General features: G+C 26.0%; 1 protein-coding gene across 2 annotated transcripts in view; it reads right to left on the minus strand.

The window, feature by feature from the left end:
• Window positions 1–24,213, minus strand: part of LOC100210300 (uncharacterized) — a 73,731-nt gene that overhangs the window by 19,769 nt on the left and 29,749 nt on the right. For both annotated transcript variants that reach the window (XM_065799489.1, XM_065799490.1), the window contains 6 exons: window positions 23,041–23,194; window positions 19,675–19,865; window positions 12,459–12,579; window positions 10,599–10,756; window positions 8,694–8,848; window positions 575–746 (listed from right to left, as the gene is read on the minus strand). In XM_065799489.1, coding sequence (XP_065655561.1) covers window positions 575–746; window positions 8,694–8,848; window positions 10,599–10,756; window positions 12,459–12,579; window positions 19,675–19,865; window positions 23,041–23,194 — 951 coding nt within the window. The remainder of the gene's footprint in view (window positions 1–574; window positions 747–8,693; window positions 8,849–10,598; window positions 10,757–12,458; window positions 12,580–19,674; window positions 19,866–23,040; window positions 23,195–24,213) is intronic.

Here is a 24,213-nt window from a genome sequence, read left to right on the forward strand (position 1 = left end):
TAATTGTTAATCAAAATACGATCTCATGCAACATTTTAAAGGTTTTTTAAAGGTCTTGACTAATGGTTTTTAAAGTTAGTACTAAATTGATTTTAGATCAAAAATGATTAATATAAAATTTAATTTTGAACATTACAAATAGATTGTACAGACTTTTACTCTCAGTTTAAGATTTTCTTGTGTTATAAAAGATATTATCCAGACCATGAACCACTATAAGTTCATCATATACTTTTTATTTGAGTTTATATTAAAAGAGAAAAATTATTTAGAAAATTTTTATGCACCAAGTTTACCAAGAATCAATAAAATATTCGGATCAAACTTAAGTAACAAGTATAAATTACCATTTATATAAGATGCAGAAAATAGTTTAAAAAATTAGTAACATTTAAAAAAAAAAACACTTAAATTACATTTTTTCTATACGTGTTTTATTCTTCCTAGTAAATTTCAAAAAAGGTAATGAGACTACAGTAACTGTAACTTTGTATCATAAACTTTGACAATCAAAATTATATTACTAAAATAAATATGTAAATATTATTAAAAGGCATAACAAATAATAACATACAAGAATCCAGATAACAATACCAGCCAAAGTAGTGAATACAATAACCAAAATCAAAATGGGCCAGGCATTCATTATTGCTGCAAACATTGCATTAGAAGAAGCATTTGGATCTTCTTTTGTTACAATCAATGCAATACCAGGTGAACTCAGAATTGGTACACAGTAAAAACCCCTAGAAATTAACTTCTAAAATAAATTTTTGATGAATAAAAAATTTTCACTAAATATCTTTATCTAAAATAAATTTTGTTATACCAACTTTCAAAAGGTTACTTTATATGTTCATGAAAAAATATTTATGTATTCTTCAATATTTAAGTTGTCATATTCAAAGTAACCCTTCTTATAATATACTTGTACTAACTAGTTACCAAGACTTTTTTCCAATCCTTAAAGCAATTCTGATAAGCACTTTTAGATATAGCCTTAAGCTTTTCAAGCAATAGAGTCTTTATCTTCTTAATCATAGCAAACTTCTGTCTTTTCATAAGTCACTTTAGTTTTAAGAACATGAAAAAAAGTGCAAGGGGCCAAATCCAGTGAACTTTTTGGCTGAGACATAATTGTTAAGTTGTTTTTAGCCAAAAAAATCTCTCACAAGCAGGGATAAGTGAGTAGATGCGGGGGTGGATCCAACATTTTTTGGTGTTTGAGCTAACTTCCAGACATGGAGCTAACTCCAAGCATTTCTATGTTTTGTAAAATTAGGATACTTTTGGAAAAAATTTAAATGATTGGAGCCTGGTAACAAAAAAAGCTCCAAACTTTTTGTGCCTTGTCTCAAACGTTAAGCAACAATTTGATAAAATATATATTTTTCTTATTCTTAACTAAATATTCATCAAAAAAATTTAAGTTTTATAAAATAATCTTTTAGCATTCAAAAAGTATGACCAAATTTAAGGACCATATCAAATTTGAACCCCCTCAATTTAGTGACCATATCAAATTTAAACCCCCCTCAATTTAAGAACCATATCAAATTTGAACTCCCTTATTTTGACGAGGTTACAAATTTTAGCCAACTTCACGTACATTTTATTTAAATTCTGAATAAAATAATCAAAATAAAACACTATGAAAAAATTGAATAATAATAATCTGTCATAAATCTTTTTTTTAGTCAATAATCTTCATATTAAAGCTATTATGTAAACATTTTTCAAAATACATATTTTTTTTTTTGTTCAAGCCTATTTTATTCTGGCTCAAAGTCATCATAAAATATAAAATTATTACGCACTAAACTATTGCTTAATAATTTTTTATTATGTAATAAATTATTTTGTAGGGGAGGCCGGGGCTAGTTAGCCACAGGGGTAAGTTGACGAACTCCGTTTATCTTCAAAGCCTTTCATCAGAAAGTGACAAAAATTACATAGAACCTTACTAATTGATCATTTCATCATTCACTATAGTATTGTTAGGATTCGCGCATGCGCATGGGAGATATTAAAATTTATGTATTTTTTGGACAAAAACGTAACTTTTGGAACATCGCTTCCATTTTACTTTACAAAGAAAATAGTTGGCCATATGAAAAAAAAAATTATTGTAAAAGTTCCAGTCACAAATAGTTTATGATATCGAGTCAGACTTTTTTTCAAAGTTGCAGTTTTTCAGAAAACCTCTAGAGTTACTTTAGCAACATTTTTGAGTTAGGAGAAAGATGATGTTTGTGGCAAAGAAATAATAGTAGAAAATGAAACAACATTTGTTGTAAAAATATGGTTTAAAAATTGTTGTCAATATAAAAAAGAACTACTTTGCAAGCTTACCGGTCAAGCAAGAATATCAGCGTTGGGTATATAGATGGAACAGCAAATGTGAAATTAAGCAATGTATGTATCTTTATTAACAAATATTTAAAAAATTTCTAAATTTTAAAATTATTCATAAGATACATATAAATATATATGATTAATTTTTTTTTTTAGGTTAAAAGGTATTTTGAAGAAGGAAATTGCCATAAACTTCCTCTGCAGCTTGAAAATGCCTGTATTCAAGAAGAAAAAGTAATGTCAGCTTCAAATGTTTTAATCCCTAGTAAAGGACAGAAAACTTTGGGTAATATCATGCATAAAAATAAAAAAGACTCGTATAAAAAATTAACAGAAATTGTATGCGAACTTTCATCAAAATCACGAACTTTCATCTTTTTAAAATATTCACTGCTAAAAAAAATGATGAAAATGTGTAGCTACAAAATTTACTGTGAGTTAATGAAATAAGTTAACTTTTTTAAGGTGATGATAGTAGCAAAGCTCAGCAAGAGATAATACATATAATTGCTGATAATGGAGAATGATACTAGTATTTACAAAAAAACAATTTTTTTTTTCAGTATTGAGCAATGGATTTCAGGCTGAAAAGACAAAAAATGAGAAAGAAAATGAAAATGAGAAAGAAATAGTTTTAATCAGGACAGAGGTAAATGGTAATGAAATAAAAAAATATTAAAAAAAATAATTACACTTGTTCAAATTTATTATTTATATGTTCTTTTTTAAGCGCACCAGTGTATTTCTTCGCATCTCTAATAGAAATTAATCTCTAATACTAACCTTATAGGGATTTGTTTAGAAGAACAAAAAAAATATTTATAGTATTATTTTAAAGCAAGAAGCTTTGTTTTTATCTAACAACGATTATCAACATAAAGTTGTGGCATGCTCAAGCGACAATGCCACTGTTAACATGGGAATAAAGACAGGGTTAATAATGTGTATGTCAACTGCCAACGGCTGCTTAAAATTCATTGCTCAAACTATAGTGTTGAATTAGCTGTAAAATATGCATATCATGATTCAGCATTTAAAATGGTTGAGGAAACTTATTCCACAGTTTTCAAGTTGTTAAAAAAATTTAGGCAAAATCAAAGATATGGTAAAAGCAGCATCAGAGACTGAAAATGTTCAACACTACAGTCTTACCATAATTACAAGTATTATAAAACATTGTATTATAAAGTATTATAAACCATAATTACAAGTATTATAAAACATTGTATTATAAAGTATTATAAACCATAATTACAAGTATTATAAAACATTGTATTATAAAGTATTACCATAATTACAAGTATTATTAAACATTGTATTATAAAGTATTACCATAATTACAAGTATTATAAAACATTGTATTATAAAGTATTACCATAATTACAAGTATTATTAAACATTGTATTATAAAGTATTACCATAATTACAAGTATTATAAAACATTGTATGGAAACATTAAAAATATGCAGCATTTTTTTATTTCATTTATTTCAAATTTGTTGCATTTAAATTTAACTTCTATGAAAGGAAATCATAATTTTTAAAATATTTTGATATGTAACATATGTTGTTAATTTTGATTTTTGTTAAATATGACATTAAATATTAACTTTAGGAGTAAAATGTTATTATTTCAGATACTAGGTTTGTGAGTCATCATCGAACAGCATACAAACGACTTTTAGCCTTATGGAAATCATTGATAACTGTTTTTGATAATGTTCTGGCAGATCAAATGATCACATCAGCAGTTAAAATAAAAGTTATGGGGGTGGGGTTGTGGAGCGGACAGGGGTGTGGGGTGGGGGGGTAGCTAAATAAATGTAACTAATATCCATTTTTGTGTTTGGTATGTTGTTAACGCATCAATCAAAGAGATATAACTAATTAATAAGAGATATAACTAATTAATATTTAATAAGTTAACTTTCAAGATAAAGAAGCTTGCCACATATAGGTTACATTAAAAACTAGAAGGGAAGAGTATCCACACTTGTGCAAAATAGCAAGTTTAATTCTATGTTTATGCATGTTCCACTGCAACTCAGCAGTGGAACGCGCATTTAGTTTACTAACAATAATGATGTAAGATCAATGACTATCGCATAACTCTAAATGATATTTTAACTATAAAAATTAATTACAAAAATTTTACATATAGTGATAGAGCAAATCTTGTAGGGCGTGTTGTCGATAACCTACTTAAAAAATGCCGCATATCTACTTTTGAGTGTGACAGCAGACCTTATAATTTTGAAGATTGTGATAGCTTTAGTGAGGAAAGTGAAGATGAGTTTAGAATCAAGTTATAGTGATAAACAAATCAGTAGTGAAAAAAATAAATTTAAAATGGAATCATTTATTATTTAAAACATTTATTATTAAAAACTACTTTAAATTGTTGTAATAGCTAACTGGCATCTGAACTTTTTTATCTTTTTTTAAACTTATTCGTATTTTTGGAAATATTAACAAAATGTAAAATTTAAGTATTTATATACACTATAATGCGCAACTAAATGATTTGCTAAAAAAAAATGTAACCATATAAACACATTTATTGTGGAATCTTTAACTGTTGTTATAATTCTTGATACTTTGTAAGTACCAAGGGTTTGGGTTGAGCAGGCAGTCAAAAATAATAATTTAAAAAAACTGTTAAAAGCCTACTGCTCTGCTTAAATTAAGTCTTAAATCTTTATTTTGAATCATGCTTTCACAGTTGCAGCTCAAAAAAATTAGCTTTTTTAAAATTATTTTCGATTATGATACTTTTGAACTTATCCCATGGTTTCCAACTTATTCTTGATTAGGATTTTCCTTTTAAGGATTTTGAAAAAAGTACTGCTACCATTTATAATAAAAAGCAATTAGTTACTAATATTTAAAACGCATTTTTAAAGACTTTAAACAAAATCATGTTAAAACATGATTCTTTCTTCAATAGCATTACATTTAATTAAAATAACTAAGCACCTTATAGAAGTAAGTAATTATGTTTTAGCAAGGTTTTTGCATGCGTTTACAAAAGCATTTGAAATTATACTTAAAATGAATGCATTTGCAATTACTTTAATAGAAACCATGCTCAAACATTATTATATTATTGCTTTCTTTGATAGAGTGCTTTTTTTTTAATTTTCCTTATTTTCCTTAATGTGAAGTAATGTTAGTTATGTTAGCATATTAAAAACACTTTTAAAAGTTTTGAAAAGAATTTTTAAGTTTTGCTGAAATATATATAATCTAATAGAATATATAGAATTATTATACTTATTATAGTTTTGTTTTTTTATTGTGTGTTTAACAACACTAATAATATGCTATTTTTAATAACTTATTATTAAATACTTCGATACTATTATTTTTAAAGGTTTTTAATAATGTCGAAACAAAATATTAACTTATTATTTACTTATGATATTATTTTTAAAGATTTTGAAAGAAATTTCAAAACAACTTTTATTTTAAACTCTTTAAATTAATACATTTTTTTATTAGTAAATAAATTTAACTAAATTGAGAAAAGTTCACTATTTTGTATCAATGGAAACATTTTACAATCATTAGATCATTGCATACTAATTATCATTAATTTGTGTGCACTTTGCTAATGCGTGAAAAATTGTGTTGAAAAAACAAAAATTGATTAAGTTCAGTAAAAGCATCTTTCATTTAATAACTTATTAACTAGAATAAAAATTATTTAAAAATAAAACTTTCTTGATATATATCTTTTGAATTAGACGCTCGTCATAAATAAAGATACAAATGTCAACATTTATTAAAAAAAAAACAATTTATCGTGCCCTCCCTTTTGATAAAGAAACTGGATTTGCTATTTTAGATTCCGAATCAGCTATGCAAAAATTAAAGATCATCATGGTAATTACAAAGTATCTGCTGTTGAAAGTTTGGCTTCGATAGACATTCAGATTTTAAACTCACAAATTCCAACTCATTTGCCTCCTATGACTTGCCAAGAACTTGCCTGAGAAACAAAGGATCCGTGGTTCAAACCCCACCTCTGGGCAAGTCTTGCAACATTGGTTAGGAAGAAGCCATGAACTTCCAATTAAATGCTCATCCGTGGTGCTCTGTGATAAGACCGTAAAGACTTCTTGGGGCAACTAAATAAAATTGAAAAAAAAAAAAAAAATTCTGATAAAAATAATGGTTACACTTAGTGATAACTAAATTATTTTTTTTTTCAACATCTTCACTACCAACAAGGCTGCAATCTTGCTGTCATAATTCAACCAGATTTAAAGTAGGATATTATTAAAATTGAAAATTTTTATTGTAGAGCAACCAAAATCATACCACCTTTTAAACAACTGCTAATGAAAAGCAATTAAAAATAATGAATTCAACAAAATTGCTGGAGTGGAATAAAGCTACCCCAGAATTATGCAAGAGGTTTGGGGAAGCAAAAACACTGAGGTGGGACAAAGCCACCCCAGGATTATGAAAGAAGTTTAGGGAAGCAAAAAAAATGAAGCCACCCCAGAGTATAAATCCCACTAATAAATTTTAATTTTGTGAAAATTTATTTTTACTATTTATAGAATCCATTAAAAACCCAACAAGCCTTACAAAAACTGTTTCTCTGATACTTGTCCTTACTTATCATTACAATCTGAAAACATAATAAAATTATAAAATAAATTAAGTATAAAAAGTAAAAATTATAAATAATAATATAAATGAGTAACAAAAGAATTAGTAAAATAAAAGTAATTAAAATATTTTCAAAAGAGGTGAAACTTTATAAAAAACTTTTACTTAAATTTTTACTTAAAACTTAAATTAACTTTCCTGTTAAAAAAAGTCATAAAATTTAAATAAATAATCGATATTTAAAATGATTATTTTTATATCTTTTATAAAGTTTCACTTCTTTTGAGACCTAAATTTAGAAATGAAACAAAAATACTATATATAAACTTAGAAATAAAAAAATAAAATAAAAAATAATCAAACTTAATAAATAAAATAAACAAAAGATATAAAAATAAAATAAACTTTAGAAATTAAATTTTTTTGATAACGATAAGGACCTGTCTGATGTTTAAAGATTTTGTGCTATCTCTGAAAATGCTCCAAATCACCTAAAATTTTTACCAAATTTTTGTTTTAGTGGATAAGAATAGGAGGTTCTTATGTGCACTTTTAAAAAAAATATATTTTGGATTACCCTAATAAATATATTTATAGCATATAATAAATACATTTGTATTTATTATATATTATAAATATATTTATTAGGGTAATAAAATTGTAAAAAAGTAAATTTAAATTTAAAAGAAACTTTGAAATAAACATTTATAGAAAAATATTGAGGGAAACATAGGGAGATATGGGAGAAACATAGGAAACAGTAACAGAAATTTTTTTTGTCAAAGTTGGCTTTAAGACATAAAATGATACTAGTACTACTAATAGCCAAAGTTAACAATTATCTGGTAATAGTCTGTTTCTTTCATTGGTTAGTATATTTCCTACAGTTAAAAAAAATCTTCTCACATCAGCTGATGTTAGTGCATGGATAATAAACTTCTTGACAATATTAGCAAAGGCTAGCCTGACTTCACTAATTGAATTATTTTTGTAGTTCTTCCCAATTGAGCACTTCTTTGGTCAGCCTGAAATTTTGAGAAATTGAGCAATGATGTTTTTATCAAGTTAGGAAAGTCCAAGTTAGAAATATTAGATTCTTTGAAAACTTGTTTGAGTTTGTTAAGAGAACTCTTTCCTTCTTAGATAATAATAATGAATAAATAATCATAAATAATTAATTTTGAAAAACTCTTAGAAAAGATCTAGAAAAATAACTAAAAGATTGCATCCACAAAATAATGTTGTTTACTTTCTATTCAACAAAATAACTACTTAACATACCAAGAGTGCACTTTCTTTTCAACTATAAAAACTAAATTTGTTTTCTTTATACATTATCAGATGCGCAAGCTATGAAAATTTTATGCGATAGTTTGATTACTTGTGGTTTTGATATTTTTAAGAAAGCAAGCAAAGTTTATCTACTGAAATTTTTTAATAGATTAAAATTCAAATTTCAGCTGTAAACTTTTGTTGGTCATTATTCATTCTAGTTAAGGGTTTTTTAATTCCTCCATCTAATATTATTTAAATATTAGTATTTAAAATACTATGGGTACAATATTTTAATAACTTCTAAAAAAATTTAAAAGTTGAACTAAAAATTTAAAAGCTGAACTAAAACTTAAAATAATTTATACCACAACATAACAAACTACTATTATCCTTGGTCTTACCTAGAATGGTTATATTTACAAATATAAAAACAAAATTATTACCTATATATTTCAACATCTTTAGCATTACTCACAGGGAATATCATATCGTATTTATTTTCTCCATTATTTAATCCATTCACATCTCTGTTGATATTGAAACGTTGTTTTTTTGAATTGGATGGTGTATCCCAAAAAATCTGAGTAGGTCCATGACCCTAAATGAGTGAGAGAAAAAGTTATTAAAAAAACTCATTAAGACAAATTGTAGCTTAAAAAAAAAAAGTAACAATAAAATGTATATAATAATATTTGTCTTCAAAAAATGAAAATTTTTAATTCACTAGTTAACGTTTGATTATTTTTATTGTTATGTTAATTGAAGTAGATGACATCTATGACAATAAAATGAGATCTAATGAAATTTAAATAATATATTATCATATTTCTTATAACTAGAATAAAGCTGAATGGGAATTTTATTTTTTAATGATCTTACAATTGATGTCTTTAGTAGTCATAGAAATTTTATTTACTTCACTACCTATACTTAATTACCTAGTTTCATGTTTCATGGTCAGTTCATGGTTAAACTAACTCAAATATACTCTTGCAGGTACCATATTTAATCCTTATCATTTCTTTCATCTTTTTCACCAGAACAATTCTCCGGAGAACAAATTTTTTTTATCATAACATAAAAATCTGATGTTATTACCACTACCAAGGATCAAAATCTTTTGCAAAGAACTTTCCTACTAACTTATTGCTTGATTTTAATGACTACACTTTTCCTGAAACCTCAGATAAATATGTTATTAAATGGCTAAATATATTATTAAATGGCTAAATAAAGTTCAATTCTTGAATTGCCAGTTTGTCTGGAATCACCAACACAAAAACCAACCTTCAACAATTTCTTCCCTAAAAATGTAAATAGCCGATACTATCTTCTATCAATTGATAATCTGAACCTAGCAGTCATAAAATACTGTTCAGTTATTATGGATATAAGTCCATAAAAAACCAAAGTATAAAATCTTGAAATCTTCCCTATGACCTAAAAGCTCTCCATTCAATCTATATTTTTAAGAGTAACCTACTCCACTCTTTCCTAATCAAATACAGTTAATAAATCCAAAGATATGTGTATCTGTGTATAAGTTGTAAAAGATGTTTTTTTTTCAACAACGACCCTAAAAAAAATGAATACAAAAGTTGTATAAAAATTTTATAAAAAAATATTTTTTTTATTTACTTTTTTAATTATTGAATTTTCTAGTTTATTTAATACTTGATGTTTCTTTACAATTTTTTGTTACAAGTTTCCTTTTTGCAGGCTTTTTTTTTTTTTTTTAATCATTTTATTTTTATTAATATCATTTTATTGTTATTATTGTATTGTTATTATTGCTACTACTACCACTTTTATTATTGTTATTATTATTTTAGTTACAGTTTTGCAAAAGTGTTATCTAGAATAGATAACACTTTTGTTATGTTTTCGAGAATAGATGACATCTAAGATTTCGAGAATAGATGACATCTAAGATTTCAAGAATAGATGACATCAAAGATTTTGAGATTTTTTTAGAGAGATCTTTCAAACTACATCTACTGCTAATTTGTTAACTGTAATAACAAAAAGACTTTATGTGTAAGGAGATGTCATGAGGCAAAATGAACTGCTCAAAGATGTTCTTTTCTTATAACAGTAATACAACTTTAATTAACCAATTGTAAGCAAGATCTTTTCTTTAAATAAATTTGTTTGCAAAATATTGTTGAACACTAAATCACATTAACATATGTTAGCTCAAACCTTATTTAAACATAAAGTTTATTAATGTTCCAGTTTGCAGACTACGTTGAATACTTTGACAAAAATAATAAATATCTTAGACGTGAAAGATAACAATGCAAGCATAAGATTATTTTTATATAACAAAATACCAAAAAAATTGATACCTTCTCACATTTCCCGCAAACATCATCCACCATCATTTTTAAAACAGCAGGAAATATACCCAAAGGTAAAATTGTTCCATTAGGTGCTTGGATTGAACTAGTGTATGGTGAATAGGAATACCAGCTGGTACGAATGATTGGTGGACATAAACATCTTTCTAAAAAAATTTTTTTTTCTTAATTGCTTTAAAAGTTAAAAATATCAATCAAATTTATTAATAGTAATAAAAATAGTAAATAGTAATAATGATAATAAAAATGAATACAATGTCATGAATATAAATAAGATCTTTGATCTGTTTATTTTGATCTAGATTATAACGTCAATAGCTTTAATTATTTATACTATGAGGTATAGGATATGTTGTATAAAATAAAACAATAACTTTTAAACAAAAGTTTCATTTTTTTTTTAATCATAATTTTTGATTTATTATCCTTAGCTCCTTAGCACCCTTAGTTTTTTAGTATTTCTATCCTTCTTAGCATTTTTAGCACCCTTCTTAGCATATTTTTATATCATCTGTTCGAACTGGCATAGATTTTCTCAGATTTATTATGTTAAAAATAATAAAATGACGCCTGAGTTAAAAAGCAATTAATCTGCCTAACATGCTAAATTTATCAAGTTGATTGAAGACATAGAGTCAAAGACAATAGAGTATATTTCTTTATCATGTTGGTTGACAGTTTATTAAACTTCACTTTGGTGACAAAATTTTTTGTTTTTGTAAAAAATGGATAAACATTAAAGAAAGAAGAAACCAAATAAAAACATCAAATTCTAAAGGTAAGTGATCTAATAAGCTGGTTTACTAAACTATAGTAAACTTATTAACAAAACCTTTCTCAATTAAAAAATGACTGACTAATAAACGATAAGGAAATAAGGTGGTAAGCAATTATCAGCTACAAAAAGATGTTCATCAGCACAAAAAACTGAAGGAAGATAACTAACTGTAGATCACAATTAAAAGCAACTAATAATTATATCAAAAATAAGAAATAATAGATTCCCTGAAAAATTACGTTCATTATAGCTATTATATCACAAGTTATTGTAAGATGTCAAAGCATTCAGAATACTTATACTCTTCTATGAATTACAAGACAAACATTTATAATTCATAAAGTTTTTGTTTATCATTAGTATGTTTTAATAACTAATAAAACAAACTTGTGAAAAAAAATTGCATATAAAATTGCATATAAAGTTGTAAAAAAATATTTTCTTAACATAAGAAAAAAAAAAGAAAAAAAAATTATAATCCGAACCACACGAGTGTTAAACTAAATATAAATGCTAAATATAAAAATAAGACAAAAATAATAATAAAAGACTTAATACTCACAAAGCCTTCTACTATAATTACCCTAATTAATTAAATACCTTATTTTGATGATTATAATTATCTAAAGTGAGGTCAAAATAAAAAAAAAAAGCAAAAAAAAAAATTTTTTTGCCTTTTTTTTTCTTCCAACTCCCATCTTCATAGTTAAATAATAGTATTAGGTTAGTTTATTAGAATTTTTTTTAATTTTTCCTTGTTTATTTATCATTGTTTTCATCTCTGGCTAATTTTTAATAATTAACCAGAGATGAAAACCCTGATAAATAAACAAAGGAAAAATTAAAAATTCTAGTAAACTAACCTAATATTATTATTTAGCTATGAAGATGGGAGTTGGAAGAAAAAAAAGGCAAAAAAATTTTATTCTGCTTTTTTATTTTATTTTGACCTCATTTTAAACTTAATAATAAGTAGAATGGTAAAATAATACAGTAGAATATAAAAATAATATAAGTGGAATGGTAAAATAAGTAACAGTTAAAAAAAAGCAATAATTAAAATTATTTACCTTTTACAACCAGTTGAAAGTTTTTAGAATCAGCTCCTACATTGTTACTTGCATTGCAAGCATATGTTCCTGTGTCATTTGTATACAGATTTAGGAAATTGATGGTTCCATCTGGCAGTTTCTAAACATGCATTAAAATTAAAGAATCAATAATATTAAAATTTTCATATTTATAAAACATGATTGACAGTAATTGATTTTAACATTTACAGAAAGGTTATAAAGTTAGACTTTTATAATTTTTACAGTTAGCATTAGTCAAAAGATATAAACTTATTGGTTTTTTTTTCATCTGTAACTAATAACTACAGTAAAAAATAGTCATCAAGTCATTAATGGCTACACATTTTTTTATCTTGACTTAAAAAGAAAATAAGCAGACTAAATTATTTGAATTCATTAACAGAGCATAAAGCTATTGATTTAACTGTTGCTAATGCTGCTCAGAAAACTTTCAGCAATCACATGTAGTACCTCAGCAATCACATGTAGTACCTCAGCAATCACATGTAGTACCTCAGTACCTCAGCAATCACATGTAGTACTTCAGCAATCACATGTAGAACCTCATTAAGGAGTTAGCACAACTTTTTTTTCTTTAATAACAACCTTAAAGACAAGTAGAGACAAAAGATTGTCAATAAAATACCATCACTAAAAAATTGTAACAACAAATAAAAACTCAAAAAGAAAAATTTCTTGGTTTAGTAAACCTATATTTCGAATGCTTCTTGTTATGGCTATGAATGCTTCTTGTTATGGCTACGAATGAATTGACTATATTCACTATATTGAACATAAACAGTTTTCTCAGAGAACCTGATTTAGAAATGAAACAAAATAAAAGCTTTATCACTCTTTTAATGATAAAGCTTTTTAGCAACTTTGTGGGAGATGCTAAAAAAGACATAAAAGAAACGTAAAGTTCCAGAATATTGTGCAATTCATGTTCTGAAAACAACAGAAATATGTTACCCAACTAAAAAGAAAAAGGCATTTAGAACGAATAATAGAATGGTACTTTTGCTTTGAAACTTCTTTTTATATTAAAATATTCATATAATTATAATATGAGTTATAAATTGCTTAGTTTCATGGAAATACTAATTGTAAATATTTTTGGTTTAATCTGCTTTACAGTTTACTTTATGGATCTCATTATTTTATTAATTTAAATATATAAAAAAAAAATAATTCTGTACAACATCTGGAGTTTATTCGAATTTTGAAATTTCAATCAGGTTTTGAACTTTATCTATAAACAAAATTTACAATACATATTTCTATAACAGAAAAAAATTAACAATACATATTTCATAATTACATTAGAAATTAATTAAAATATCTAACATGGAAATTAGCAAAAAAATGACAAACTTAACAGGACAATAAGAAAAATAGATAAAAAAGATGCAAGATGGTGTAAGTAAAATTTTCACTGATAAAATAAAGACATTAAATAGATAAAATAAAATAATTAAAAACTGAGGTTGTGGAATGTGTTAAAGTAAACAAGCAGCTAAAAAAGCTAAAAACTATCGAAATAGAAAAATCAAAAAAAGTCAATGTGTTACCAATGAAACTTTGTGGTCTAAAAATTGCATTGTTAAAAACTAATAAACAATTATCACATTCTATTTCAGATAGCATAATCAAAGAATGCTTTGGATTTATAAAAGAAAGTTGATTAAACATTTTTAACAAATCCCTTAAAAGTTTTTTTTTCTGATAAACTAAAAGCAGAAGTCATTAAAATCATTTTTAAAATAGGAGATGATAACAAATTATAGATCTATATCTCAGCATTAGTATAAAAAATCCTTGAGTGTATTATGTGTAATAGGCTATTTTCATTTTTGCAGGAAAACAATACTTTTCAATCAAATTACTCTAGGAAGCATGCACTTATGCATTTAAAGTAATCAGCCGAGCATCTTTTAATAATAAATGTTTTCAAAACCATGCAATTTATGTTTCAACATCAAATAGAAAAAACTTCTAATGCTTTTGAAAATATTTTTCGTAAAACATCAAACCATACAATATTCAATCTGCAGGAAGATTGAAAAAACTTTTCATAAATCAAAAGTTATAAGGTTTTCCTTTTTCTTGGTCCAATGCTATGGAACCAATTTAGAAACCTGAGTTTTAAATTTAGAGAAATCAATATGGCTCAAAAAATCAAATATTACATTATTGAACTTATTGTCAATCATGTTTCATTACTTGATTTTTGAAATACATTTTTAAACCAAGGTTACTGATGATAAAACCTTTTCTTGATAAGGTTCTCCTGTCTCAGAATCATTCTATATACTTTTTTTATTTAGTATTTTTAAATATTTTATAATTTATTACTTGACATATTTTAAATGAAAAAATTAATAAATAAAAATAAAATGTATATACATATATATATATATATATATATAGATATATATATATATATATATATATAAATATATATATATATAAATATATATATATATGTATGTAAATATGTATATATGTATGTATATACATACATATATACATACATACATACATACATACATACATACATACATACATACATACATACATACATACATACATACATACATACATACATACATACATACAAATATATTATATATATATATATATATATATATATATATATATATATATATATATATATATATATTTTAAACATCTTCACTTCCAACAAGGCTGCAAGCAACCACTAATTATAATTGGAAGTTACTGGAGGAGAAAATGAAGATTTTAGAGCAAGATAACGATTGACGGACAACTTAAAGGATTGCAAATTATATGAATCAGGAAAGCAAGATGAAGGAAGCGAATTCCAAAGAGCTGATGTTCAAGGAAAAAAAACTAGACGAATAAGCGTTTTTGGAGCACTTAGGAACAGTCACAGAAAAAGGATGAGACTTAATTGAATGACAAGTAACACGAGAATGAATTTTTGTAGATGGCACAAGAGATGCTAGCTCTTTAGAGCAGTGCCCATTATAGTATTTGTAGAAAAGAGAAAGAGAAGCAACATTATGACGATGTGATAATGGTTGGAGGTTGGCTGCATGAGCAGGTCCAACTATGTTTACAATGTGTTTTTGCACCTTGTCTAAAAGAGAAAGGGCATCATTAGAAGATCGGCCCCAGATATGGCAACAGTATTCCATACAAGGCTGGATTTGAGATTTATAGAGATAGGGAATAGAATCCAAAGTAAGAAAATATTGAGCTTGATAAAGAGATGCAACCATAGCAGATGCTAATTTTGCAACAGATTTGATACATGGTTTCCAAGAAAGATCGGAAGTAAGAGTTAATCCTAGAAGATGAAGAGTAGATGACTCATCGAGTACATCACCGTTCAAAAATATAGAAAGATCTAACTTATTGCGATAATGATAGGCTGAAAAAAATTGAGTTTTATCTGTATTGAAGTTCACCAGCCGCTGTGAGCCCCATGCTGTAGCAGAAGTGAGATCCTTTTCAAGCTCAAATGCCCCCTCCAAGCAATCAGAGAGTGTTGGTTTCTTATCACGACAAGAATAAATGGTAGTATCATCACCAAACAAAGCCACCTTAGATGTGAGAATATCTGGAAGATTGTTAATGTAAATTAAAAGGAGTATAGGGCCAAGAATAGAACCTTGAGGAACCCCTGAAGTTACAGAATAAGAAGAAGAGTGCTGTCCATCGAAGACAACTTTTATACTACGATTGGAAAGGAAGGATTCAATAATCTTAAAGATGTTGCCAGATACACCATAAGAAGAAAGCTTATGGAGAAGACTAGCCTGCCGAACTTTATCAAAAGCTTTTGAAGTGTCAAGAGCGATGGCCTTAACCTCTCTACCTTTATCTAATGCACAGTAAAACCTATTGGTTATTACTGTTAGCAAATCAGCTGTAGAACAAGAAGATCGAAATCCATATTGATGGTCAGAAAGTGAGTTATTAGATTCAAGATAAGAAATTAAGTGTTTGTTAATTAAAGATTCAAAAACCTTGCTTATGATAGGAAGACTAATGGGACATGGGACGGTAGTTAGACGAATCAGATTGCTCTCCAGAATTTTTGAAGATAGGGATAACAGATGCCGCTTTCCAGCAGGCTGGAAAACAAGACTCTGATAAGCAATTATTGAATAGTTTTGAGAGTATAGACGACAGCTCCAGAGAACACTTCTGCAAGACAGTTTTCTCCGGAGAAAAAAAATTGTTTTGCTGATAGATATGGAAGTAACAGTTTCAATTGGCAATCGCAGCAGCACAGTGTGAGGAAAACCATGGAGGAGAGTGAGGCTTGACCTGGAATCGTCGAGAGGGAACAAAAGATTCCATGCCAGTCTGAATCCATGAAGTTATGTAAGTAGCACATTTGTCGACAGGAAGATGAAAGATTTCTACCCAAGGGCCATTGCGAAGAAAATTACGGAAAGAATCTCAGTCAGCTTTAAGGTAGTTGTAAGAGGTATGATAATATGGGAATATATATATATATATATATATATATATATATATATATATATATATATATATATATATATATATATATATATATATATATATATATATATATATATATTAGCCTTGGCTATTTTTTTTCATAGTAAAATTTTGTGACACACAGTGGCAAATCAGTGTTTCTAGGGTCACTTTTATACATAAAATTTTTAATTTTTTTGGGTAATATTTACTATTCCCGCCAGTCACTTATAGAAAAATTTTGCCTAGAAATTTGCCTGTTATGTAGTGGGTAAACCATTTTTGGCTTATTGGCAGGAATAGTAAATATCATCCAATATTATTCATTGGTAAATTAAAATGTTATGACATATTAACACTAAGATTATAAGAAATATCCCCAAGTAATACTAATGTGTCAGCAAAGTTATAGCAAGGAACTTTTTGTGTGGATGGAATTTTTTTATTTTCACTTTTCTTCAGAGCAAGTAAATAAAATAAATTATATAATGAATTAAGATCTTTATTTCCTTAATTTCTTTTTATAAAAACCAATAATATACACAGAGCAGAACAGTTCTATAGAACAGAAACTTCAATTTCTTCATTAGTAGAGGATTTTAGAGTTGGAGGCACAGAGTTAGCGGATTCTTTGTATGATGCATTAGTTCTGCAAGCTGGTTTCTTTTAAGCATTTTTGACCTGGAGCAGATTCTGCAGTTTGTCTTCACTCTTGGCCTTCTATACATTTGCCTGGATGAGCTTGACAGCTCAAAACAATTATAAACAACATCAATGAAGTTCACAAACTCCTGGAATTAGATGCATCCGGGAAACTTATACTAAAACTGATGCAGTGGTTCCATCCAAATACACAGCTCCATGGTAAGGCCTAGAATGTTGAACAGAGTATAACTCTCCTTTTTGATGAAATTGGTTAATGAGAGAGGTTTCTTCAACTCCTTCAGGTAAGCATGCAGTGGAGGCATCTCAAACATTACTCTATCTCTTTCGAATGACTTTCTTTCTGTGAAAAATAGAACCTTGGCCATCTCCTTCATTTGCACAAACTTATAACTGTCTTTGGAAACCAAGACCATTACTACCAAGGAAGGGTCTAAATACCAAGTGTGGTTTCTTCGTGACTTCAGTACTGACTCAGCAGCAAGTTTAATCTGGGCATAGTGACACATTTGCCAATAAAACTAACTCTAAATAAAATTAGAGTATTATTTTTACCTCAAAACACAGAGTCTATCATTAGTTTCATCTGTTGAGCCTGTGTAACCTTTGATAATTTTTCCATCAAAATGCACAATAATTGGCTTATCAGCTTCCTTAACTTTCTTTTTTAGGTTAGTTCTGAGTGCAGCAGCACCCTGGTGTATAATCTTGTCTGAGATTCTTTGTTCAGAAGTCTTAGATAATGTTACTTTGTCTATATCTCCACCAGACTGCTCTACAACAAAAGTAAATAAAGCATTTGCTAGATAAGGACTGATGCCCATGCCAATAGCAGCTCCGGCAGTTTCAGACAAAATATACTTTGGCATAATTAAAATTTGTTCTGAAGTCTTTTCCTGGGGTATTTCAAAATTATCGTCATAAAAACTAGATTCACTGTATGTTGTATCTGATGCAAAGACAAGATTTACAACAATCTGAGTATCATACAAATATTATAATTACATTTAGTTTATTTTTACAATGATTCAATTTAACTATTAATAAGACATGTGACAAATTGATAAGGATGATTTACACTAAAGTACCCACGAAGAGACATTTATCAGCTAATGAAGGCATTTGGGGGATTATTGTGGATTTATTATTCTTTTCTTTAAACTAAAAGCAATAATGGAGCCAAAAACTATGTTGTTAATCAAAATAAGCCAAAAACTACTATGTTAATTAAGTATTAAATCTGAACAAGTTAAAATATTAGAAATCACGAAACCTACCAACCATTAAGTTGATAGATTATGGGACAATTAAATACTAAAAAAGAGGTTTATATATGCGTCGATCCTTTGTTAGAATTAATTGATGATTTATGAGGACCTAACAGTTCATCTTGCATTTGAATGGATGAATTTGGATTTAGTTTACTATTCTCACTAAACGTACAAAAAATCCTAAAATAAAGGAATTTTAAACTCTAAAACCATTAACTAGCGCTTAAGTTGACAACTTAAAAAAAAAAAAAAGCATATCCTCATGTTACCTTACAAAAAAACTTTTAGGAAACAGTTTACATTAAAATTTTGATGTGACTGCAAAAATGGCCCAGGCTATTATATATATATATATATATATATATATATATATATATATATATATATATATATATATATATATATATATATATATATATATATATATATATATATATATATATATATATGTATATACATATATATATATGTATATATATATATATATATATATATATATATATATATATATATATATATATATATATATATATATATGTATATATATATATGTGTGTGCGTATATATATTTATATATATATATATATATATATATATATATATATATATATATATATATATATATGTATATATATATATATATATATATGTATATATATATATATATATATATATATATATATATATATATATATATATATATATATATATATATATATATATATATATATATATATATATATATGTATGTATAAATACATGTTAAAAAAACTAATAAATACCTGCATTTTTGATGGATCAATACTTATATAGGATCCATTAACAATTTGCTCAAAAGTATATGTAGCTGGTGGAAGAGCTTTTGATGCTTGACATAAAATTTTTACAGTATCACCTGCAGTTACACTAATTAAATAGTTAGGAGCTAATAATTCTAGTCCATTCCGGAAAAAAAAATCGATCTTCGGTTCAACTGAAATAAGTTTATAATATTTAATCCAAATACATTTTTATGTCTTTAAAATATATATTATGACAAATATATTTAAAAAATGCATAAAGAAAACTACATTAAAAATATATTAGTTTCTTTTTTTAATCTTTCAATTTTTAAACTTTATTAAAGAAAATTAAACAATGTCAAAAACCTTTAAGCATGAAAGCAACATAAAAAAAATTATACTTTATTAAATGACTAAACTAACTTGTTTAACCAGTTTTGATATGAGATTTAGTGAACTGGGAATAATGGAGCTTAGCATCAGACAGCACCTTGTTTCATTGATTTCTTGCAAAAATAAATAACTGTTTGTTCTCAAGAGATTCGTTTTTTTGAAAAAGATGAAAAAAAAGATTACGATTAGATATAGCAACTGCATGAGAAAGTAAAAATCATGAAGTAGAATGAGGCTTGACTTGGAACCAACAAGAAGGAATAAAAGCTTCTATACTTACTGTATAGTATAGTATATTATTGCCGTATATGCCCAGGAGGCGCATTTATCTTAAGAAGAAGGAGAACAATAAATAATAAAGCGAAAAAGTGATGGAGTGAAGAGGTGTTAAGTGAAATTAAATAAAAGAATGGCCAGATAATTCAAACCAGATTTCTTGATAAACAGATGAACTGATGCATAAGTATACCCACAAGTCAAGCATGTGACTATTGGAGTTTTTACAAATCAAAGGATAGTACGTATCAATACTAAGATCTAAAGAAAAAAAAGCCGAATTGGCGTTTTTTTTCTTTAGATCTTAGTATTGATACATACCTGGGTGCTGTTAACATCTGCAAAGCTGAGTATTTTATTTGAAAAACCATCTCTAGACTTTGCTTAACGAAGAGCCTTAAGGCAGGGGAACTTGTAGTCAGAGTTTATTTCTCTTAGCTATCATCATCTTTTTATCATCATTTCCAGTTTCTTTTATTAACAAATCTTTAAGCATATAAATATTTTTTTGCCAATTTGAACACTCTCTGACTTTAAATTAGCCACCATGTAGCTTAGGCCTTAGAAAATCTAATCTTTAGTTCCACTCGTTTGCTGATAAAGTTGTATTCATAGACTACAAAATATCTTTAAAAATTATAGTAAATTCTATTTAAATTTCCTTTTCAAATAACCTCAGCATAATTAGGCAATTTCATTAGTAGAAAGTTTATGCAATCAATATAAGATGCATTTAAAAGCTTGGATTTTAATTTAAACTTTTAGTCAGCAAAAAACAGATATGAAAGCCCCCTCCTTCTTTAAGATCTCTCTAGGACGGCCCTGTGGGTATTTTCATATGCAATGAAACAAATTTTTTTTTTTAAATTTTTATAACTTTAAAGATATGTTTGGGTCCTGTAAAAAAGGGTAGTTTTGCATAAAAACCATATAACTAGATGAACTTATGTAAATAAAATATTTATAAAAAAACATGATTTAATTGTTACAACTTATTTGGGTTTAGATAGACAGTTAATAAAAATTCAGATGTTTTTGTTTTTAAGTTAGAAAAAAAAATTCATTATTTGAAAATTTGAAACTGATAATTTTAACTTAATGAAGAAAAAAAGTAAACTGATGAAATGTTTTAGCTTTGTTTAGGTTTACTTATTTTTAATGACGCATTTCTTTGTAATTCTACAAAAAATGGCCTTTAAAATTTTTTTTTTTTTTTAACTTTTCTTATTTTTTAAATAAGATAGCTACTAGTTAACTTAAAATTTTTTATCTTTGAGTCTTATTTTCTTATAAACTATCTACTCCATCTAGAAGCAATATAATACTAAAAATTGCTGATACCTACAGGACAACTAGTCTTTTTGCCAAAAATCAGGTGTAGAAGTACAGGAAAGTATTTTAGCTATATTACTTACTACTTATATGTAAAACTTTAGAAGCGAGTTATAAGATAATTTCATTTTGAATTTTCACAAAAAATTTTATGATATAACTATTTTTTTTTTCATTTTAGTAATTGATTTTAAAAGCACTTTCAGTTCAAGAACAAAATCAGAAATTAATTCAATTACAACTAAAAAACTACCGCTGGTTCAATGAGTTTTTGTTGCTGCGTCTAAAAGCTAAATTTTGTTCACTTAAAAACAATACTGCTTTTTTGATTCATTTCAAAATTATTCACCACCTGTGTTTTTGTTTATTCAAAACATCTTTCATGAAATGTTCTATTCCTGTTCTGTGTTTAATATAAAATTTTAGAACTTTTCATTTGTTGATTCAAGATATTTTTTTAAAGACTCATGTCCAAATAACCATAATCCTCTATGTCCATAATCAGTCCACTTGAATTTTGATAAAGTACCTCTCTCTATTTTTGAAAAACCAATTTCTGAAATATTGTTAGATATAAAATTCTCAATATTTATGCTAGTACACTGTAGTTAATCTTTCATTTTAATTTTGTGTTTTGTTGATATAATATGTTAGTGAAAAATATTCCTAGAATTCTTAATAAAATAGTTTCTTATCAAAAAGTAACTTGGTACTTAAAGTTGTTTAAGATTTTGACTACTAATGCTAGTTTTATATAAACAAGTCTTATTAGAAAAATATCTTCTTAATATTTGAGGCCCCATAATTATAAGGTCCTCAAATATTAATTAAAATCCAATTGTGATTGCACTAGTTGCACTTGTGATAGCACAGCTCTGCCTAGTAAACATTTTTCAAATAACTTATTTCAACAAGTTCAGAGAATTATTTATAATTCTAACATCAAACTTAAATAAAAAAACATTGAATTATTACAAACCACAGGAAAACTTCACAATGTTTAAACTGAGAAACTGAATTGAGTTAATTTTCCTGATTTTAAGTTTCTTTCTTATAAAAATCTTGACAAATTTTGTTACATGAATTTAAATCGTATTTTATTGCAAAAGCAGCCCTCCATTTAGTGAGCTTTTGGCTCATTACAGCTAAGTAAATAAAATAAATAAAACTAAAATAAATAAAACAAATAAATAATAAGTTAAGTTAAAACATATATGCTAGATTAAAAACAAAGCATGCTAGATTAAAAAGTTTTATTATTTCAAATCTATGCCTGTATTCTGTTGCTAATTATTCAGGTTGTATTTTATTTTTCTATCTGAAGAAATTTTTTCACAGAAAATAAATTAAAAGCAGATAAATTACCTCTTGTGACAGTTACAGAAAGTGTAGCATTAAACCCAGGATAGTTCTTAGAGCTTGAACCGTCTGAAACAAATTTGACAAGCATTGTTTTAGCACTTACGACAAATGGTTGTATGTTGGTAAGTACACCACAATAACCTTCAATATTTTCAAGCTGCAAGCAGTAAATACAACTTTAGAAAATGCAATATTATTATTATTACTATTAAATTATTTTAGATCACATAGATTCATAAAATAAACAAAGACGCAACTACAACAAAAAGAGAAAAAAAACAGTTAAGAACAGCACAAGCAGCTCTTAACTAATATGTTGTTGTCTATTCAAACTAATGGTGTAAACTAAGACTTTGATAGTGTCAAATGGAGGTAAACCAAGTACAAAAAAATATAATACCAAGAACAAAAAAAAACATATATATATATATATATATATATATATATATATATATATATATATATATATATATATATATATATATATATATATAAAAATATATATATATATATATATATATATATATATATATATATAAATATATATATATATATATATATATATATATATATATAAATATATATATATATATATATATATATATATATATATATATATATATATATATATATATATATATATCCTTATATTGTAGTCAAAAGAGACTTTAATGGTAAAAAAAAAAGTCTCTTTCAACAATTAAGCTTTTAGTGTTGCCTAAAAGTTAAAACAATTAAAATAATGCGGAAGTACATTAAGTTTTGTTTTCTAAAAAACTGCAATAATAATGACTAGAAAGTTTTTTAATAGCATTTTTTTTTTTTAATATTTTTAAAACATGCGCTTATATATATATGCATATTATATATATATGCATATTATATATATATATATATATACATGTATATATATATATATATATGCATATTATATATATATATGCATATTATATATATATACATGTATATATATATATATATATGCATATTATATATATATGCATATTATATATATATTTATATATATATATATATATATATATGCATATTATATATATATATGCATATTATATATATATATTAGGGATATGACTTTTTTGCAACCTACTAGGCCTGTATCGTAATTCAATGAACTTTTATGTAAAAAGAACGAATAGATGTTTCATTTTGACATAT

Source organism: Hydra vulgaris, chromosome 06 (genome assembly GCF_038396675.1).
Source record: "Hydra vulgaris chromosome 06, alternate assembly HydraT2T_AEP".
Taxonomy (NCBI): Eukaryota; Metazoa; Cnidaria; class Hydrozoa; order Anthoathecata; family Hydridae; genus Hydra; species Hydra vulgaris.